Genomic DNA, 21,645 nt, shown 5'->3' on the forward strand with positions numbered 1-21,645 from the left:
ACCCTATTAACTCTACACTAAAAGCTAATCTCAAGCTGGACCCTCGTTCGTATGCCCACAACGATGAGGCATCAGTCAGTACTCCCAAGAGTCACACGCACGAGCTGAACCGAAACCAAAGCCTGCTGCTTGCTCACGGGCCACGGCACGCCGCCCTCCGACGTCAGAACTGTTTAAGGACTTGAGGTTGAAGGGAGGAGTGTCTATCGAACAACGTTGTACTCCTGCAATCAGGAGGAGCTTACCGTATGAACATTAAGATAAGAGCTAAGCACCTCGATCAGCAAGCGTTTTACTTGTAACTTTCTTCTGACAAGTGACCCTGTCACACTCGATTTTTAAAGGAACAAATCAGATGTATTTCACATGTATGTTAGAATCAAGTTTTCATACCTACAGTGACGTCATCAGTGATAACATAAACTGTGTCATTAATACCGAAAATATTCCTTACGAAAGAATTTGCGGGTTTAAAAGAAAACACTAATAGAACTTCCAGCGGTAGCAGGACTTTCATCCATCCACAGACGTTGTCCGGGGGAACGTCAGCCTATGACATGGTCTTCAGAGCGACGCTTTCCTTCACTAGAACTCAGCACCATCATCCAGAAAGTCTTTGAAAGCTTCGTCTTCTGAGCAGCATCCGAAAGTTAGGAGAAGGTAAGCATGAGTACATAGAGTACTCAGCAAGTGCGGAGAAAACATGACATGTAGGTTTTATGATAAAAAAAAGTTTGACTCGGGATAACTACAACTATGACAAACTAAATTAGAACTCAAAAGACTTAGCAACCTAATTACTAGGTTATAACTCCAACAATAAAGAAAATAACTCATCGGATTCCATCCGGCTACCGACTCATCGGGGTTTTCACCATCCGACCACCCAAACCAACCACTCAGGATCCCCACTAATTATGAAGAAGTCCAAGCTCGTTCTTAACCGTGAGTACGGTTGATCGATCAGTTTTATTACTCTGCAGAGTTTACACACTTTACCCACGAGTCGTGATTCCCATTTTGCTTTACACTATCGGGGTGTAGAGCCGGGGTCTCACTACAAGGCTGTTACAAAAGCGTCTCCAAATCTATATGCACCCACTAAGGTTTCACCGCTAACAGGGATTACATCCACTGAAGAGGCCCCCTCTTGTGCCACTTAACCGTCCACTAGTGCGTACAGAATATGAAGGGCCGTACCCATATAGGTCTCGTGGTTATGCTGTTATGCTAGGTAACAGGCTTCACAAACCGGTCCTTAGGGTCCCACACAGGAACAAACACAATCCTGTTGTGCAGCTCCACCTCATACTACTCATTCAGTTGAGATCCCTATTCCATGTTACTACGAGATTACTATACCCAAATTCTTGTTGTATAAACATTAGTCAAGATTAATACTTACTCCAACTCTGACAGCACTAGCGCATAGCTACCCATTTTATTTCCCATGACCCTTCAAAGGCTACAAGAAATTGTCACACAAATTTTAGTAAAACTCTAACCATGTGATTCCATATTAAACAAGCATGTATCTAGGGAAAATAAAACTACAATATCCTACATTGGTGTCAAAGTGGTCAAGAACACTTGCCTTCAAATGCAGGTTGCTCAAAGTCTTCGAATGCTTGGTCTTGTAAGCTGGCACACTTCTCGTCTCCTAAAGTAATTGCACACATAGGAAAGCAAACAAACACAAAGCTAAGTAAATCACACAAAACAGAGGCAAATCACTCTAAAAGGGTTACTAATGGACAGCACACGCTACTACGATCTCGTGAGCGCAAAAATCAACTAAATCGGAGCTCGTATGAAAAAGTTATGATAGTTTTAATCTACAGGGGCTTTTCTGAAAGATTACAGAGACTAAATTGTAAAAACAAAAGGCCCTAGGGACCTATATGTAAAATTTTAGAGACCTATTTGTAATTATCCAAAAGTTCAGGGGCCTAAAAGCATAAAATAGAACTAACCCGGGCATATTTATGAAAACAGAAAAGTTTGAGGGCTTAAATATAAAATTACCTATTTTCTGGGAATAAAGGAATTATTTTTGTACTGGAAAATCTATTTATTGCGTCAGCGGGCTGACTGGGCTCGGTGGGCTAATGTGGCGGCTTACGCGGCTGCTGACTCAACGCAAATACCGATGTGGCGCCTACAGGGCTGCTGACTGGGCGGTGGACCAGTGCCAAAGACTGGGTCTACAGGTCTACGGTGGACCGAAGGGGTACAGGTTCAGCCGATCTAATCTGGGCCGTCGGTGGATGATCTAACGGTTCCTGGCATTTGGGGAGGTTTAACGGCCGGCGGCGACAGAAGGATGGCGGTGTCGCCGTGGGTTTCGCCGGAGCATTGCCGGCGAGGCTAGATCTATCGCTATGGCCAACGAAACTCAACGATTTTTGGCGCGCAATAGAAAGAGACGACGGCGGGGAGTCTCACCAGGGGATTCTCAACGGTCAGCGGGGCCTCTGTGGTGGTCGGCGACGAAGAAGCATGGCAGCGGGGGTCGGATCTCGGTGAGAAATGGCTGCGGCGACAAAGGAACGAATCCGACGGCCGGGGGAAGCTTCCTGGGGAGCACGTGGTGCCGGAGAGAGGGTCAATTGGATGTAGGATGCTTCGGTCAGAGCTATCGACGGCGAGGTGGCGGTGGGTCTTACCGGTGTTTGGCGAAATGGCGACTCCGGTGGCGGGGAGGCGTCGGCGAGCGGTGAAATGGATCCCTCGTGCTTTGACGAAGCTGGTGAGGGCCTCAGACGCGAAGGGGGAAGCTCGGGTGTGGCGGATGGTGCTCGGCGAGCTTGGCGGCGGCGGCAATGGCGTTCGGGAACTGGCTGAAGGGGTGCGGGGTGGAGAAAGCGCAAAGCTGCGGCGCATCTTAAATCCCCGGGACGTGCAAACCGTTGTGGAGAAAGCTGCGAAATCGGGCGACGTGCACGCGGCGGTTGCAGGCGCGAGGTTGAAGCTGACGAGTGGGGTCTGGCTATCAGCGAGAGCGAGGGGAGGAACGGGTTGGGCTGCGCTGCGCGGGGAGTTAGGTCGGGACTGCGATTTTGGATTGGACCGCACAATTCAAACAGGTGTCATAGACCCTAGAGCAATCTCATCGTCAGAGAAGTGACGCGTCGGCCGGACTGGCTCTAGGCTTGCACTAGATGGCGTGCAACGGAGCGGGGGACTGTGCTGATGGCGCTTTCCGAGGATGACACCAGCGGCAAGCGGGCCTATGGTTGGAGTCAAACTTGCGTCTTATTACGTGGCACCCTACCCACGTGGCGCTTAGGGTTTCCGACGAGCTAGTGCAGAACAAGACTGGAAGCACAACAGTAGTACTGGGCTGGTTTGGTTCACGTAAAGGGCGTGATCCAAATTTTAGGGGGAGAGTAGTTTTCTAAGAAAAATAGTTCTATAGCTAAAAATAATTATCTAGTGATTTTTTAGTAAATTTTATGGAGAAAGAGATTTTCTAGTTGAAGTGAATTAGAAGAAACTAGTTTTTTCAACTCTTAACACATAGTTTATTTCAAATAATCACTCGCACAAAATCATTTTGGGAGCTAAAATATGCAAACTGTCGTTTGGCAAAGCTTCTACAGATTCCACTCTGAGAGTTTGTCTAAAAACTCTGCCAACCAGACTTTAAGATTGCCCAACGTGTGTCATGATATTTTGTCAAATCTGTCTAAGGTTAGATGATTAAAATGAGCGTCATAATTTATCAAGCGAGAAGGAATCTGGCCACGCTTTTTAAAATCTGTAACACGTGAGTGGGATCATAGCGGTAGAGAAAAACTTATCACAAATATAACTAAGAACTAAACGATTTCCTAAATTAGTTAAACCTGTCTGATGTTAGACGTGAAAAAGTAGGACAGCATATGACTATGAACCAGGGGCCATTGCTCGACTAGCGTAGGTCTGGAGACGAGTATTAGATTGAGGTTAGCGGAGGGTATGATGGCACGTTGGGAGAAGGGTTTGCAGGGGGGTGGGGGTGTTTAAACTAGGGTTCACACTTTGGACAAGCGCTACTACTTGTCTTTTGTCGTGTTACCGTGCGTTTTATCTCGTGATGGCACAGTGTTCTGTCGCGCTTCACCGCCCAGGACTATTTTACTCCTCAAATCTCACTTCTATGTGCATTTTGTCCCATTGAAAATGTGCAGTGGCCAAAGTTTTCAGCGTGAGATTCGAGCATCAGAGCATGTGACTCTTAGGTAGTAGCAGAGCTGCACGTACGTGTTCATGGGTTGCCGGTTCGGGAATATTCCCGGTTCGGTGGCACGCACGCAGCGACGGCCGGAGTGGACCTCGCCGGCGACCAGCCGTCCACCGCGCACGCACGCCGCTCTGCATCGCCGCGCGCTATATCTTGGTTGGTGAGCTTCGTTCTCAGGCCCGTGGACAGATGAGCAGGAAACTTTTTACTCTGTGTCTCTTTCTCTGCTACTGCTCTCCTCTCCTCTCCTCTGCTCTGTTCGGTTCTTGTCATCTTGTCTTTGGATCCATACGCTGCAGTCCACACAGTCATTATGGTTGCACAAAGGTTGCTCTGAGACTGAGAGCTGCAGAACGGTTGCTCTCCGGTCTCTCTTTGTAGGATGGTCAGAAGTCAAAAGTCACGGGGCAGCGGCTCATGGCTGGGCTAGGCCGGGCTAGCTCGCCGTTGGCCGGTCGGCGGGCCAGACTGACCTGATTTCTTCTGGATTTGGGCTCCAAGGTCTGTAGGCAGTATCATCACTATCATGCACAAGCCGAAAAACAAACATTTTGGTCCAGAAAAATAGAAAGTGCTAGGTAGTCATGTAGGGCTACGCGGTATGCTCCTAGAGTGTTGCACTGTACAACATGTTGCTGGCTTGTCTTTTCACGTACTGTCCCCGACCATGTACGGTGCCACAGTCCACAGCCGACTGGCGCTGTGATTAGTGTGCTCAATGATCTCCGGGGGTGCAGCTGCAGCCTGCAGCCATGCATCCATAGCTGCACTAGTGTCACGATCGCTCACACACGAACGTGCGTGCGCACGACAGGAAAGCACGAACCTCGGCTTTCCAATTCACTACCCGGCACCTTGGAGCAGCTTGCGATTGGACTTGTTCGCACGCACGTCTCAGGCTTTTCAGCTGCTGCGCCGTGCCGGCGAGACTGACGTACGCGTCGTTGCAAGCTCGCTCCATAGGTCAGGTGTGGTGCCGGGGAAAGTCATTTCTTTCAAGGACCTCTGGTGCATGCATGTGGCCATGTGAGCGTTTGTTTGGTACAGTACGTTCTTGGACTGCACGCACATGCGGCGGAGAGGGAAAGTCCGCGGTCGGCGAGGCGTCAGTGCGGACATGCACGGCACAGTGTTCCACCATGCAACTAGCAGCTTGGCGTGCGCGACGCCGCTGCCACCTCGCCCCTCCTCGCTGACCACGCGCCGCCGCCTCTCCGCCGAACCCTTCGCGCTAGGCGCCCAACTGAAGGGGCTACTCCACATACGGAGCAGAATACAAGCAGCAGCGTGAGTGCATGTATTCTATTCGGTGCTCGCCTGGTACGGCGACCTGCCTGATACGATCAGATTCCTCGTATCAATACTATCTATTAACGGTGGCGAAATCAGCGAGTTCTCAGGCTCCTGTTACTGTAGCAGTAAGCTCTTTGTGTATATATATATATGTATATATAGGTATATATGTGTGTATATATATATGTATGTAATTTTCTTTTTTAGGAAATTCTAGAAAAATATTGAAATGAATATTAGTTACATTAATAAATCAGCTGAAAAAATCTAAAATGCAAAGAAAAATATCTAAAACTCAAAAAAATATGAAACAATTTTTTTTAGATTAGTATTACTTTCACCTACATGTTAAAACTATATACATACATAAAATTACTATTGTTTTCTCTATAATTAATTAAATGTGTTTAACATTAATAATTTCATAAATTAATATTAAAATGTACAGAATTTATGAATCTAATTTTTTTTATCATACTTTACACAGAAAAATAAAAACTAGCGTGACGTAGCCGCGTCAGACTAGTTCTATTCGGTGCTCACCTGGTACGGCGACCTGCCTGCCACTCGCAAGATACGATCAGATTCCTCACGGGTCATCTTCGACGGACGCCTCCATGGCCGGGGAGTACGTGCATGGCCCCGCCGACGCGGTCGGTTTTGTGGCCAGTCCACGTATGTGTTGCTTCCAATTCTAAGGGTCTGCGCCACTTTAACCACAGATGCAACTTTTCTGTATGTTTCAGTACGGAAATCTCCGGCTCTTAAGATTATCTTCAACAATATTTCTTTTATTTCATTCTTTTCTCGATTCCTCTCTTCGTTACTATTTTTTTATTTTTTTTAATCTCCAACAGCTTCTCTTGAAGGAATTCGTGAAGAAAAAGGAAAGAGAATCCTATCAAAAAGAGAATGACCTTAGGAATCCATTTATAACGGAAATTGTGAAAAAAAAACCCATTAAAACGCTGAAGTGAACGAAAAATCCTTTCGTGAAGAGATTTTGGTCCCTGACGGGAATCCCTTGGAGATGATCTTAGACCGACCAGTTAGCAAACCATTTCATCGTCGGGTAACACCTTAAAATCCCTTTGTGAAGGCATCCAGTTACATGCATGCAGTTCGCAACTTCACACGCCCAGTTAGCAGACTATTTCATCGTCGGGTAACACCTTAAAATTTCACGCTTCCTATCATTAAGATGCCTGAAATCGGACTTGGAAGAAACTTCGAGCAAGTAGATCGACCAGGCAGGTAGGAGAGACGGGTTACGGGCAGGGCGGCGAGGACGCCAAGCATGCTGCCGGTCGTAAGAAGCTGAGGACCGCTAATGGGGCAAGGTGGGGCAGGGCATTACAACATGCTAGGTTAGTGTGGCGGGGTTGTGAGAGCAAATCTGGTGGCATCCTCGACGTCAGAGATGGGTAGGGCGTACGTGTGAGGAAGAACAATAGTGATGAAGGAAGACAAACAGTCCCATGATTTGCACTACATGAAAAATAGATAAAGGAGACACAAAATTAGTGACGGATCGTAATATGAATCATCACTTATGATAACAGTGACGAGTCATAGTTGTGACCCATTACTAATTGAAAGGATCTAAAGGCCCTAGAGGGGGGTGAATAGGGCACTAATAAAAACTTAAACTAACTACCGAATTCTAGAATAAATAGCAACCTTAGCCTAGAAAAAATAAAAGCAACTAAACGGCCTAACAAGCTAGAATGATAAGAACAAACATGCAAGCATATAGAACATAAGAAAAGTGCAGAATTGAAACTTGCAAGAAATAAATGCTAGAAGCAAAATGTGAAATGTAGCAAGAGTAGGGAAAGATGACACCGAGTTTTTCCCAAGGTATCGAAGAGTTGGCACTCTCTACTAATTCTCGTTAGAGCATTCACACAAGGATGTCGCTACCCCTTGAGTCAGCAAGACTCAAGTGCACACTAGTGATTGTCACTTCTCCATCTCCGAATTGACAGGCATCAAACCAAGTACATGAGCTTCCCAGGGCTCCCACAAGACCTTCAAAAGCTCACCGAGAACACCTCCAATCTTCATGACCAGCTAGGTGTTGCCAACCACTAAGAGTAACAAGCTAATTGGTTCATTTGATCCCTATTAAGCCTAAACAACAGCTAGATGCACACTCGCTACTCTTGAAGCACTAATGAAGTCTTTGATCTTCAATTAAGAACTTGCAAATCACCTCAAGTGATCTCCCTTACTTCTAAATGACACCAACTGTGTATGAATACTTCTGGGTTGCAAGAGAGGCGTATGAAATCAAGTGAGGGGTATATATAGGCTAGAGGTCCAAATTTAGCTATTACCTAACCACTCACATTTTCTGTGAATACCGGATGGTCCGGTGCACACACCTCTGTCATCACCGGACAATCTGGTGAGACTACTTTTCTTCACGTGTTGTCTGGCATCTGTCAGTAGCCGTTGCAAATGGTCCGGTGTTCCTTCTCATAGTATCACCGGACAATCCGGCGACTTATAACTCATTTTCTCTAAAAATACAAAGTCACTGTTAAATAGTCCGGTGATAACTTCCTTTACATCACAGGACAATCCGGTCAGTTCATCTTGGATTTTCTTCAGAAAAATAATGCTTCTGTTAAATAGTCCGGTGTATGCATCCTTCTCATCACCGGATAATCCGATCAGTTCAACTCGAATTTTCTCTGAAAAATAACTCTTCAGTTAAATGCTCTGGTGTAAAATTCCTCCAATCACCGGACAATCCGATGAGGTCATTTGAAACCATCACAGAGAGCAAAAATAGTCCGATGAGTTTAAACCTTCTCACACCGGACAATCCGATGAGAACAAATTTTTTGAAACTCGTCCAATTCAATCGACTTTGAGTTCTAACTTCTCACCCATGGGCTTCTATGAGCTACCTAGTGCTAGATTTTCGCAAGTATGCATTCAACTATGTCTAGACTCAACTAGATCAAACTACAACACTTAACCCCCTTTATAGTACTATCAAAAAGACAAAAAGAGACATATGTCTACTCTAAGTGTTCTTCATCATCTTGTGACACTTAGAACTAGAAGATCCTTAGTCTTGACGCAAATATCATTTTGATCGACCAATAAAATTCCATGAGAGACCAAGAAAACCCATTCAATTATTGTAAACTAAAAAATTGATTCCCTTCAAAATAAACGCATTAGTCATAATGATACGGTTGCTATTAATCATCGAAACACTTACCACTTACCTAAGAGCCTAGATACTACACTAATAACGACTCATCAGTGACGGATTATCCTAGGTCAGTCATAGGTGACATGTCATGATTATAACGACTCATCAGTGACGAGTCATCGTAGTTATTCATTAGTGATATGTTAAGTTATGACTTATCACTAATAACAAACTTATCAGTGATAGGTTTTTCTAAGCCCGTCATTAGTGATAGGTCAAATTGTAACATGTCACTAATGATGATATTTTTTTTCTCATACAGCACTAATGACTTCATGGGTGATGGGTCGTAACACCAATAACTTATGACATGAATATTTTTTATTTTATTTTTCTCTTATTTTTTTCACCTAAGCAGCATTAGAATAGGAATAGTTGTATATTTCTGCTCAAGTTTGATGTAAGCTGTGACGGCTATGAACACAAACACGCGTTTCAAAAAAGGTGCAGAAACTTCAAGGGGTGAGAACTCAATCTTTTAGGCCAAAACTGTGCTAAAAAAATTCACTGAATTTGATAAAGTGAGGGAGAAATAGATGTACTTTTTCTGTAAATATCTGTAGAGTAAAAAAATATCTAAATCAGAATTCGTATGCAAAAGTTATACCCGTTTTACCGAAAGCACTCCGGTTCACCTATCAAATTGTGATCGGTGGCATGAGATATTCAGAACATTTATAAAATATTTGTACAACTTTAGATGAAGAAAAAAATTATATATAAATCAACAATTCACTGAATTTAGTATCAAACAATTTAATACTTATAAGTGACAGGTCATAACTATGATCATCACTGGGTCGATAACCCGCCACCTATGATCTTATTAATGACAGTTCTTTACTCGTCAGCAACGATGACTTATTAGTAACGTGTTCGAAGTGACAGGTAAGTGACCTATTATTAACGATGGATATCACCCATCATCCATGAACTTTTTTCAAGTAGTGTTGGCCGAAGTTTGAAGACAATGTATTATTCGTTGGATCTGCGTGATCCGTAGCCGCAGCCGATTTTAGGCTTTTGAAGTTTAGCAACCGCCTAAAATTTCGAAGCGTTACAACATACAACGTACGTACAAAAAGACGACCATGTAAACGTGCACAGGCAAATCCTTTATTTTAACACTCATCACTCTAAAGAGCACATACAGTGAATCAAACGAACAGACGGTAAATTGACGAGCACACGGACACCGTACACAAGTAAACTAACGTTGCATATATCACAACACGAACTGGACACGTTGTACGTCGGATCCCTTAGGCCGGGGAGGGGCTCTTGCCGTTCTTGGCCGGGAGTACCTGCTGCGCGTCGGGCAAGGCGTGGCAGACCGCCGCGCCGCCGGGCTTCACGTCCAGCAGCCGGAATGCGGCGTGCGCCGGGTCCCACTGGGACGTGTCGGTGTGGCACACGACGGCCGCGGCCACCGCGACGTCCCCGCCGGCCACGTCCACCACGTACGCCCTCGCGGGGCCCGTCGCGCGGCACCCGTACACGACGCCGGGGCCGGCCTCGCGGCGGCACACCACGAACCTGGACCCCTCCACCGCCCGCACGGCGCGGACGGTGTACAGCCGCAGCGTCGCCTCGGCGGCGGCGGCGGGCGCTCGCGGAGCGATGCTGCGGAAGGGCAGGCTCTCCCCGACGCGCACCGCGTCCTCTAGGAAGAACACGGTTGGCCACGCGGCGGCGCCATTGTCGTTCCGGGGCGAGGCCGCCCTGTAATCGTCGTACTTAAAGGTCATGGGAGGCACCGGTGGATCGTCGTCGTCTTTGGGCTTAACGTCGTTTGGAACGGTGGCTTCTGCATGCATTCAGTTAAGTTTGTGAGAGAGGTGTTCACATAACAAATGGTACTAATAGCATCGTATATGATTCTCTCTTTTTTTTTTTTTTGATTTGGTGATCACCAGCACGAGGGTGAAGGAGCTCGCGGATGGCCTCCGGCATGGGAGCGTCGGGCAGGGCGGTGCGCCAGAAGGCCTCGGCCGGCGATGACGTCCGAGCAGCATTCGTCAGCTTCCCAGGTGGAACCTGATGTTGTGGGAACAGAAACGAATCAGTAAACTCATTACAGAATTGAATTCAGTTTTGTGTGAAGTCCTAAGCCATGCATGGCTCGCTTTGCACCGTGAGAACCGTGGCGGCGAGGACGAGAGCGAGGAGGCACGCCATGGGAAGAATAAACCCTTGAGCTCTTAGGATCGACGTGCTCCTTGCGTGTGAGTTCGTGGGGAAACAAGAGTGTGCGCACCAAATTTATAGAAGATGCATGCCACGGGATGCATGCACTTTGCATTGTAATGAGTACTTTATGAACCTAGTTAAACTGGACCAGAGGATAGTTTGTGCTAACACACACTGCTGGCCTGCACCAATGCTGCCAACATATCCTTTTCCGAATTATATATGTTACCAGCATCTGCTATCTATCATCAGATGGGTCGGAAATGGTGAGAGCGACGTTCTTTTGAGACAATGGAGTAAAGATCATCCCAGCCGCTGCATGTGTGAGGATGCACACAGCCGTTGGCGAGAGCGACATGAAACTGAAAGTGTGTTGGAATATAATCTTGGCGATGATGCGGCTGCAAGGGCATTTTTTGCATGGCTGAGGACGAGAGCGACACGAAACGGACGACCCCAGCCCCTCCCTTCCCTCCATTGCCGCTGTGCGCTCCTGTCATCCTCGAATGCTGGCTGTGGGCGTGACCTGGCGCTACATTGTATTGTGTCCATGTCGATCAGACAAAAGTACACGACCTTCTGCCAATGGCATCTGGGACGATCGGAATATAATATCGGTGACGTTCGCAAACAAACGGGTTTCGAACGCTCGAATGGATTTTTATTTCGAAGGCACCGCGCTAGATCTTTGATGGGCTTCAAGCGGGGATTTCATTTTCGTTTTACAAAAGAAAAAATCGTTCACCGGTGAAAAAGCAGAAATTTGTAAAATTTCACTGAATTTTCAGTTATTTTTCCTCCACTGCTCTATAAGTCGTACGTGTCAGTGAGAAAAAAAATCCGAAATTACCTATTTCACTCTCCTCTAAAATTCGTAAAAATTACCTGGCTACACAGACGGTTGCTGGCATTGCCATGACAGACAGGATGGGCTCCCTACCTACTGGTTTGCTCTGAACGGCGAACGTGAGCCGGAGCTGGAGGCGATCAAGAGCGCGCGCGGCCCATCGCGACCGCCTCATCACCTGCGCCACGGACAGTGCCGTGGCCTGCCACGTCCCTGGCGCTACGTTCGCCTGGGCTGGTTGTGGCAGGCGGGCCGGCGAAAGAGCAGCGGGTGAAGGCCCTGGACGGCGGCTCCACGACCTGCCCAGCTATCCATGCCCGACCTCGCCGTTCTTGCTTGCAAAGTTGCAGGGAAGGCTGCGAGACTTGTGGCGGCGAGGATTCTTTAGCTGCAGACATGCGTAACTGCACAGGATTGCACAAAACATGCCACCGCGTTCTGCTCCGGTGCTTGACATTTTGACACGTTATACAACATGTTTGGATGGTGTGACCTCACACTTGAAGCACATGCATTTAGCATGCTTGGCCACGCACATACACCACAATTCACAAGCCACGTGATGAGTCCTAACACACGTCTAAATAAAATTAGAGTCATAACTTCTCATAGAGTATATCTTTTATTCTATCTATTATCTTAATATTTAAGGTGCAAAAGGAGCTTCCACATTCGCTCTCAATACCATAAAATTACCACATTAATCAGTGAAAAAAGAAAAAGATCTAACCACTCATTATTATGAACATCCAACGGTTTAAATTTATCCGAAGAGTTCAAAACAAAAGAAAAAGATCAAAATCTAGACCACAAATTTTTGTAATCAAAGAGTCCAAGTTCCATGTTGATTTTTTTTATAGTAACCACGCGTACCTAAAAATGCAAAAATCAATTTTGAAAAAAAATCATTTTAAATGATTATTTTTTTGTCGGTAACCCCACGTAACTGAATCGGTTTCAGAGTCCAAGTTCGATGGACGATGGACCACAAATTTTTGTAATGAGTCCAAGTTCGATGTTGATTTCTTTTTTGACGGTAAGCACATGTAACTGAATTGGTTTAAGAGTCCAAGTTCGATCGTGCTAATTTTGTTTGACGGTAGACATGTATTCGAATCGGTTTTAGAGTATGATATGGTTCAAAGGATGTTTGGTTGAGAGGCCTACATATTAAAAAAGATATGATGAAATTCTGCATTGCTTTTATTTCTCCGTCAACCTGCATTGCATTGGTGCTGCAGGTTTCTTGCCAGGTATTCGTAATCTTCATCAACCCTCATTAGTTATGCATTGCAGAAGTATCTGACAGTTTTGCTTTCTTACTGGGTTTTCATTGACCTGCATTGGTTCTGCGTTGCAGAAGAATCAGTCAGATTATTTTTGTCAGATTGGTTTTTGTGCCGGTTTTTCTAAATCTCACCTCTGTCCAAGTTTTCGTCAGAATCAACCTAGCTGCACCATCATCTGGCTGCTATGGTATAGCATCCTGATCAGCTAACTTTTTATTTGTTTGGTGGCCTTACAGCTTCTGCCTATTGACTGGTAAGTTTATTTAAATAAGTAAAAGATGAATTCTCTAAAATTAGTTTTGACAAAAAATTAGACGCAAAATTACTTACTCATAGATGTATATTGCCTTTAGCATTCTGACTCTAAAACATATGTTAATCATTTCAGTAACTTGACAACTTCAATGTTTAATTACTCATAGCTGTATATTGCCATCGCTTTGCGGCCTGACCGGCTTCGGAGAGTTCGGACACTGACGGAGTGCCGAAAAACAAGAAAACAATTCCATCTATGATGACATTGCCCTTCCTGTTCGTTTAGCACTGTCGGCCCCTTTCATTTCTTGCTTTTGCATCTCAGGAATTTTGGAAAAAATGAAATATAGTATATACTTGGATTTCCATTAGCTCATGAGGTTCCTTTGATTGTTTTTTGAACATCAGCATTCCTTTGTAATTGATCTCCATTCATTCACTCAGAGGTCATGTAATAACATATAAAACAAGTGTGTTTGTACAATTAGTACACCTATAAATGCCTAGAATTCTTCTAACTATTAAGCGCAAACATATTGAAATTCAGTTTTGTAACAGATCAGTTCCTTCAGATGAACACAAGTGCAAGTGATAACATTTAAAGTTAAAATTCGCTTTTACAATTAGTGAACACATAGATACCTACAATTATTCTTACTCCTAAGGGCATGCATTATGAAATTCAGTTTTGCAACAGTATAGCTAAATATTGGTAAGTATAGACACTATCATATCATATCCTATATGTCATATCTGCATTTTCTCACAGGATTTCGCACTATGACATACAAAAAATTGAGTCAATTGACAACATATGGACAAGCATGGAAACTTAAAGTGAAAGTGATTAGAATGTGGGAGTCAATTAATTTTGCAACTGAGGAACTTATGAGCTTAGATATGATTCTTATGGATGATCAGGTATTGCTGTAACACTTAATATTTAAAACACCTTGGCATGTCATTTTCCTTTTAGTTATTAATTTACTGATCATTACAAAATTAATATTTGTCTCATAGGGTGAAACAATTCACGCTACTATATGGAAGAACCTGATCAACAGTTTTAAACCAAAGCTAAACGAGGGTTGTATCTATGCACTTAGCAATTTCAAAGTCCAAGAAGACACCAGATACCGTCCAGTTAAGAATACACTTAAAATAGTATTCATTTACAATACAAATGTCACGAAATTGGAAGAACAATCAAATGAGCATCAGGACTATTATTTTGAGTTTGCCTCTAGATATACTGCTAGAGCGGAGAAATAGTGATAAACAATGCTCCGGTAAGTTTACCGTTATGTTTTTTTTAATATAAAAATATATCTATCTATTTTATATTATTTTTAATTTAAAATTTTGTTTTCTTAATTTGCAGATGTTATTGGATTACTCATAAAAATTAAGAAAGTAGAAACTAGAATGATAATGAAAAACACCGCCAATCCGTGACAAAGGGACATTCGCGAGATAGAACTTTTGATAGCAAAGTAAGCATGTCAATTTGTCTTCATTTTTATTTTATTGGAAATGATGTGATTGATTGTTTGTAATTTGAAATAAAAATTGTATAATGTTGCACCAAAATTTCAGGGATCATAAAGTCAGGATAACATTATGGGGGAACTTAGCTCATTCTTTGAGTGAAGATCTTATTGGGAAGCAAACAGTCTTAATAGTTACATCAACAATGGTGGGTGGACCTCAAGGTATTTTCAATTTATTTACTATGTATCATTATATTTGCAAATTTAGAAACACTAACATATTAATATTTTTAAAAATAGACATGCTATTTCTAAAATAAGGCAATGGCACAAGATTATATACAAATTTAGATATACTGGAAACTTTGGAGCTTATTGACAGGTATGTGAAATGATGCCTTTTTTTTTTCCAAATTTCAATGCACAGCTAATTTTTTTTGTATTATTATTTTGTCCTAATACTTTATATTTTATATATCAAATGTTTTATAACAGAAGAACTTTATTGGAAATTACACAAATGAGACATGACAACCCAACAGATCAGGTACAACATAGAGTTCATATATCTGTTTTTTATATTGATTTAATGTGAATCATATTTCACTATTTAATTTGGGTTTTAAATTAAAATATTTAAAAGACTAACATCTGATTTTCACATTGTAGGATTTTGTATTTACGTCAAGAGCTACGATTGATAAATTAGATAATTATTCTTGGTGGTACATGTCATGCAAAGTTTGCAACAAAATGTGTATTAAGATAGGGAACAAGTATCATTGCAATAAATGCAATTCAGAACCAGAAACAACAACTCCTAGGTATTGATACTGTACTAAATTTTTTAAATATTTTTATTTCATAGCCCTAACATTCATGTTATGTTAGGTATTGGATCCGACTCCAAATTAGTGATCACACTACAACTACCACATGCAGTATATTTGACGATGAAGCACGAAGAATGCTCAAGACAAACATCACGGATTTGCTAGATTTACATAAAGGAAAATCTGAAGAAGTTCCACAGATTATACATGAGTTATGTGGAAAATCATTTATTTTTCGATTCAAACTCAGCGGCCAGAATTTGACTGAAGGAAAAGCATACTATTTAGTTAAAAGAACATTTGTACCCGACAGAAAGCTTGAATTGGAATATTCAACAAAGAAAAATGAAGAGGTAATGGGTGATTTTTTCTTCTATTTTTAATTCATTTTCCTTATGTCTTTTCTGATTGTTTTGCTTAGCAGGAACTAAACATCAAGAATTCACCAACCATAAAGACTTCACACATAGTGACACATGTTGAATTACTGGAAGATAAAGATATAAGCAACATGGATTACAATAAATGTAAAGGAAAATTTTCATCATCGAAGAAACTCAAAGATATCAATCAAAGAAGACAGAGAGTAATGATTGTCGAAGATGACTCAGATGAAGAAGAAAATAATATTACAGTTTATAGCAAAAAAAGTAAGATTGATGATGGAAAATTGTTAAAGAGAAGACCTCAAGTTGATGAAGCTTTAGACGCTGAATACAATCATTCCAAAAAGAAAGCTGAATTAGAAAAATCCATTAAGATTGGCACAAGAGTGGCCAAAAAGATTGATGAGCTTGAATTGAAATTTTCGAATAATCAAGTTGAGGAAATAAGATTGGCCAAAAAGATGAACAGGGGAAAAAAGAAACGTGTTGTTGCAGAACAAAATGTTGGTGAAATGGTAAAGGATGGTAACAAAGATTTAAAAAGGCCGAAAAAAAATTAAGGAAAGTTGTGCATGGAAAAAGAAAAGGCTCAGTGGTTGTGATGGAAACAAAATCTTCAACTAATGAGGTACCAGAATAAATAGCATTTTCATTTTACATGTTGCTTTAATAGGTATTTAGAATTTAACAAGTATTTTTGTCTATGTGTGCGTGTGTTTTATTTGTAGGAAGAAGGTATCGATGATTCTGAATTTCTAAGGGATGATAATCAAGTTATCTTGAAATCAGCCAAAAGGTCAAAGAAAAATATTTTCCATGGAAAACAGAAAGAAAGAAAGGTTGTATTGTAGACAATAATTTCAAATATTCAGCCATTTTACATATTAGTTTATTTTTTCATAATTACAAATAACACTAACAATGCTTCTTTACTATTGATTACAGGATGACATTTACATGCAGAGGGAATCAAATTGTTATAACAATGAAGTACGCCAAAGAAACATAACATCATATTTCATATTTATTAGTTAATATGTAATTGTATAATATTTTTGATATGTTTTTGTAGGAACAACAAAGGGAAATTGGTGAAAATAGAAATCATCAAACTGCTCAAAAATTAAAAAAGAGAAAGTTGAACTGTGAAACAACATCAGATAAGATCAGCAATCCAAAAATTTCAAACAATCAGGTACTCCAAGGGACATATATTTTACAGTTTATCTTATCGTTGATGGCAATATTTTAACTTTAACAATATTTTGCAGACAAGTTATGAAGAGAATGAAGATATTATCAATGTAAGTGACTTTGACAAAGAATGCAATGAGGAGAGCCACATACCAGTGCAGAAAGAATACAAATCAACAAATCAAGTGGAGCAGCCAATTCAATACAAATCAACAAGAGCAAGGAAAAAACCTGTGAGATACACATCTTAGGATTAGGAGATGTCAGGAAGCACTTTGGGAAAGTAGCCTAAAAGAAGTAGAAATGTTTTTAGTTTATATTAATACATTATTTGAATACTTTTTCATGTCACTTCAGCTTGAAGAAGCTAAAATAGTCGATGCATGTACTATAAGTTTTACCCGACAAACATATTATAAGATAATGGGAAACCTGAGTCAGACATCTCATTAATGTTAAGTACTTATGATATGTAAAAAATCAGCTGTAGCATGCATTGTTTACAAATCACACATACACTGGTATTCATTTGAAGAAAAGAGAACATACATATTTGACCAAATCATCCAAACAATCAGGTAAACCCACCACCTCTAATTTCTTAGTACTCAAGAGAATCAGCAAGCGGAACATCAAAATCTTACCTCAACAGTTCTTGATTTCTCCTGCCACATGTATATGGGGGAAGATACAAACTGAGAGTAGTTCTTAACTAAGCCTCGAATCCTTGAAGGGTCTGCAAACTCATACTAATCATCAGGCTATAGAAGTAAAAAAAAGTAGTCCGAGTTCCGCGTGTAAGCATTTTCTCAGAGTCAGTCTATTCCTTAATGACATAAGAGCTACTGTCAGCCATGGCTTCCCACACATACTGTTAATCTGATTTTGAGCTCTTAGTGGACACCACAACCTGCGATGTGTTTAACAAAATGTTAACAATCTGAGCTTGTGTGCAAAAAGAATAAAAATGTGTTGCATGCAGAATATTTTACAAAGATAACATCCAAGAAATACTGCATACCTTCTCTGCTACAAGAAAAGCTGAGTAGAATCTAACACCAAACTGACCAATTAGAGTGTTGTCAGCCCCAAGGTCTTTGTTCTCCTGAAGAGTAATCCATTTCACATTAGAAAAAAACAATAAAACAATCACACAGAACATCGCATTTTTGCCTAAACCATATTTATACACATCGATGTATACATAATTGAAAAGGAAGGTACGTCTCTGCACCTGAAAATCCTAACAACACTGATTGACAAATCCCATCTGAAACAACTTGAATTACATATATGAATGGTGTCCATGTCTCACCTTCACCTGCTACTCGAACTTCTCCTCGGCCACCTCCTCGGCTCCTCCCTAGCAGGCTTCTCCGCGACGGCCGCATCGCACCTCACCTCGACCAACCTCCCCCTGCTACTCCCGGACCCCTACCTAACCTCTCTTGAGCACCTCGCCGCTCTGCTCCACCGGAGCGGAACTGAGCTCGCGGCAAGCACCCTCCCCCTCTTCAGCATCCTCTTCTTCTTCTTCAGAACTTATTCAGGAACAAAATTAAAAATTGAGTTATTAAGAGCAGTCCAGCAATAGGAATCAATCAAGCTGCTAATTTCCCACAACTTTGAAGTTAGAACAACAATTGTACTATTAGAGTACCATAGTTCCCATTCCACAGAAAAATATCCCATGTGCATAGAAGGGAAATAACTCATCATACTGCTAATGTGAGTGCAGAGATAAAGAACCTATTATTCCTTTATTTCAGTTGGATAGTATATCACAATGGTGATACATGACTAACTTGTATGCATCGCTTCAAAACTCAAACCTGAAAATGAACTCAACGAATTAATTCTTTGGAATTGAAAATGGACTTTGTTTTACCTGTACTAAAGCTTTCTAGGAGTGCTTGAAAGTAGGTCTTGAACTTAAAAGATAGATTATAACACTCTCTAAAGCTCCACAATAATAGCAGTCTCTCATAGATGATACTATTGAAATCTTTTAATCCAAGAAACTGCAACGCATTGACCGAATTTTTTCTTCAAAGAACTAAAACTGTCATTTTGAGCACCACTATTTCCATTGAAGCAAGGAAATAAATATTTTAATTACATTTTCTATCCGTCACCAAAAAAGAATTATTGATGTTCCTATTCAGTTTCAAAAAAATCTACTATTTTTGGAAATGATTTTTTTTCTCTTCAAGGAGATAAAACCATCATTTTGAGCACCACTACTTCCATTGAAGCAAGGAATTAAATATTATAATTCTAATTTTTTATCTGAATCTTTCTTTAGCTAAATTGGGGTTCTGTGGGCTTTCCAAATTCCACCAATAACTTATCGAAATAGAGCACAAGAGTGTGTATGAACTACAATTGGCAAAGTACATTCATTTCTGATGACATGCAATACTAGCAATCAGAGTAAATATCAAACAATCATAAGTCACAACCGTACAGGGAGATGACCATCTAGCTCTTTCTGTTGCTCAGTGACATATAAAACAAGAAAGCTGAACTCCGCTGCTTGCTCACCTTGGGCTGGAGTGGCGAGCCATCAAACAGCCCACGGAAGGCAATAGGAAGACAGTGTTGGCTCGCACGGGGTTGCTGCTCTCGATGGTGTGGAGCTACGGGAACAGGGTCGAGTCCACCACCGCATCCCCGAACGACGGGCGTCCGTCGGTGGAGGTGGGTGTCCTGTTAGCAGCGGACCAGCACCTAGAAGGAGGTGGAGTAGAACGGGGAGGAGGCGGCAAAGGGATGCTGGAAGGCCAGTCCGTCGATTGAGATGGTGAATTGGAAACAAATCGAAGTCTAGATGAATGTCTCTGTCAAGTGCGTACCCGATTAGAAGGGAGGAATGCCAGGACGGGAGGAGGCCTCGCCGAAGTGAAGCAAGACGCGTGGATCTCAGTGGATCTAAGTGGAGATGGTGAGCAGTGAACTCTTCTGAGTGGAGGGGGTGAGGGGCGGTAGCGGGCGCCAGGACGGGAGGAGGCCTCGCCGGAGTGAAGCAAGAGGCGTGGATCTCAGTGGATCTGAGTGGAGATGGTGAGCAATGAAGTATTCTGAGTGGAGGGGGTGAGGGGCAGTAGTGGGTGGATGAGGGCGTGAGGGTAGGATACGTCTCCGAATCGAAGTTAAGCCAGTACTCCGAATCGAAGTTAAGCCAATACTGGATCAGGAAAACAGCTATACATATACTTATACATGTACTCGACATTGGGAGAGGCAGGTGCATTTTTTTTTTGCACCCTCACTGCTTCATGCGCTCCTTGGTGTGGTGTCTTTAGGCTCAACCGCTCAAGCTGCCAAGTCCCAGGTCCTACACAAATTGCACATACTATTTCTATTTTCTTTTTGCAGTCCTGCAATCCAGCCACAACTCATATTGTGCTTTTATTCAAGGGTCAGCACCAACGCCTGGCAAACAAAAAGAAATTGTAACGGTATTTTTATCTTCAATTATTCCATATATTTTGAACTAATCCTTATATGCTTTTCTAATTACCAAAGTGTATTGAATACACTTTTTTACAGATCAAGAATTTATGAGAACAATCAAGAATTCAAATTTCCATATAGATATTGCTCAATCAGTATTGAACATATACTCTTCATAAAAAAAGAGGTGATAATTATCACTCTACTTTCCTAATTAACCGATATTCTACTTTTCTTGCTTCAATTGTCATGCAATTCTGACTTGGCAATCTCTCTCTGTAACTGAAGTTGTTTGCCCAATCTTTTGAAGACAATACTCTCAATGATAGTTATAATGAAGCAACTATAACTAACAATTAAAAAACAACAGTACCATTGTAGGAAATAATTAGAAGGTTTCCTGCATCCCAAATGGCAAAAATGATTGTCAGTAAGAATATAAAAATGAATCTTGAAACAATATCAACAAAGAAGCTACACATACGTACCATTATGGCATTATCTGAATATGATTAGAAGGGGATAAATAAACTAAAGAAGCATGGCTGCATATAACAACAACCTAAGCTTCTTTGTGCCCAATCACTTAGTATGGCCGATTAAACCAAAATTGGCATCAGTAAACTCATAACAGCTTCTATGATATTGCACCTATCAACTTTTTTTCTTGCATCGTCAAGTGAAAAAAGAAATGGTCACTATTTAGCCTAAAACACTGCTACTTAGACCAATAAAAATAAATATTATAAAAAAAGGTAGGCAAACATGTTCACTCTTATTGGAATACTATGATAAATCTGTGTTTAATGATTTATTAGACGAATTCTTCTTCCAACGCAATCTACAACAATCCGTCAGATACTAAGTTTAAGTTTTGATACACAGACTAAGTTTAAGTTTCATTCACAAGCTTCCTAGAATTTTTTATACATTTTTGTAATTATTTAATTTTATT

The 21,645-nt window shown here is 41.7% G+C and overlaps 1 protein-coding gene and 1 long non-coding RNA gene across 2 annotated transcripts; both read right to left on the reverse strand.

Moving 5' to 3' along the window:
* Positions 1–10,012: 10,012 nt before the first annotated feature.
* Positions 10,013–10,970, reverse strand: LOC133902378 (BURP domain-containing protein 15-like). The gene is made up of 3 exons (XM_062343963.1): positions 10,884–10,970; positions 10,664–10,787; positions 10,013–10,557 (listed from the first exon to the last, which is right to left on the reverse strand). Exons 1-3 carry the CDS (start codon positions 10,926–10,928, stop codon positions 10,013–10,015), a joined length of 714 nt encoding a protein of 237 aa, XP_062199947.1. The 5' UTR covers positions 10,929–10,970.
* Positions 10,971–16,161: 5,191 nt separating this feature from the next.
* On the reverse strand, positions 16,162–20,534 carry LOC133901956 (uncharacterized). Its single transcript, XR_009906807.1, has 5 exons — positions 20,507–20,534; positions 18,550–18,775; positions 18,256–18,339; positions 17,879–18,144; positions 16,162–17,465 (listed from the first exon to the last, which is right to left on the reverse strand). It is a non-coding gene; the product is annotated as an uncharacterized LOC133901956 (long non-coding RNA).
* Between the last annotated feature and the right edge of the window lie 1,111 nt (positions 20,535–21,645).

The sequence above is a fragment of the Phragmites australis genome, chromosome 20 (genome assembly GCF_958298935.1).
Source record: "Phragmites australis chromosome 20, lpPhrAust1.1, whole genome shotgun sequence".
In the NCBI taxonomy this organism is placed as follows: Eukaryota; Viridiplantae; Streptophyta; class Magnoliopsida; order Poales; family Poaceae; genus Phragmites; species Phragmites australis.

What these genes read in the sequence shown, in the direction of transcription:
- LOC133902378 (XM_062343963.1), bottom strand. Translation starts at nt 10,928, where the DNA reads ATGGCGTGCCTCCTCGCTCTCGTCCTCGCCGCCACGGTTCTCACG. An exon ending in TCGCCGCCACGGTTCTCACG is followed by an intron (nt 10,788 to 10,883) that starts GTGCAAAGCGAG and finishes CCACAACATCAG; the next exon opens with GTTCCACCTGGGAAGCTGAC. An exon ending in GCTCCTTCACCCTCGTGCTG is followed by an intron (nt 10,558 to 10,663) that starts GTGATCACCAAA and finishes GAATGCATGCAG; the next exon opens with AAGCCACCGTTCCAAACGAC.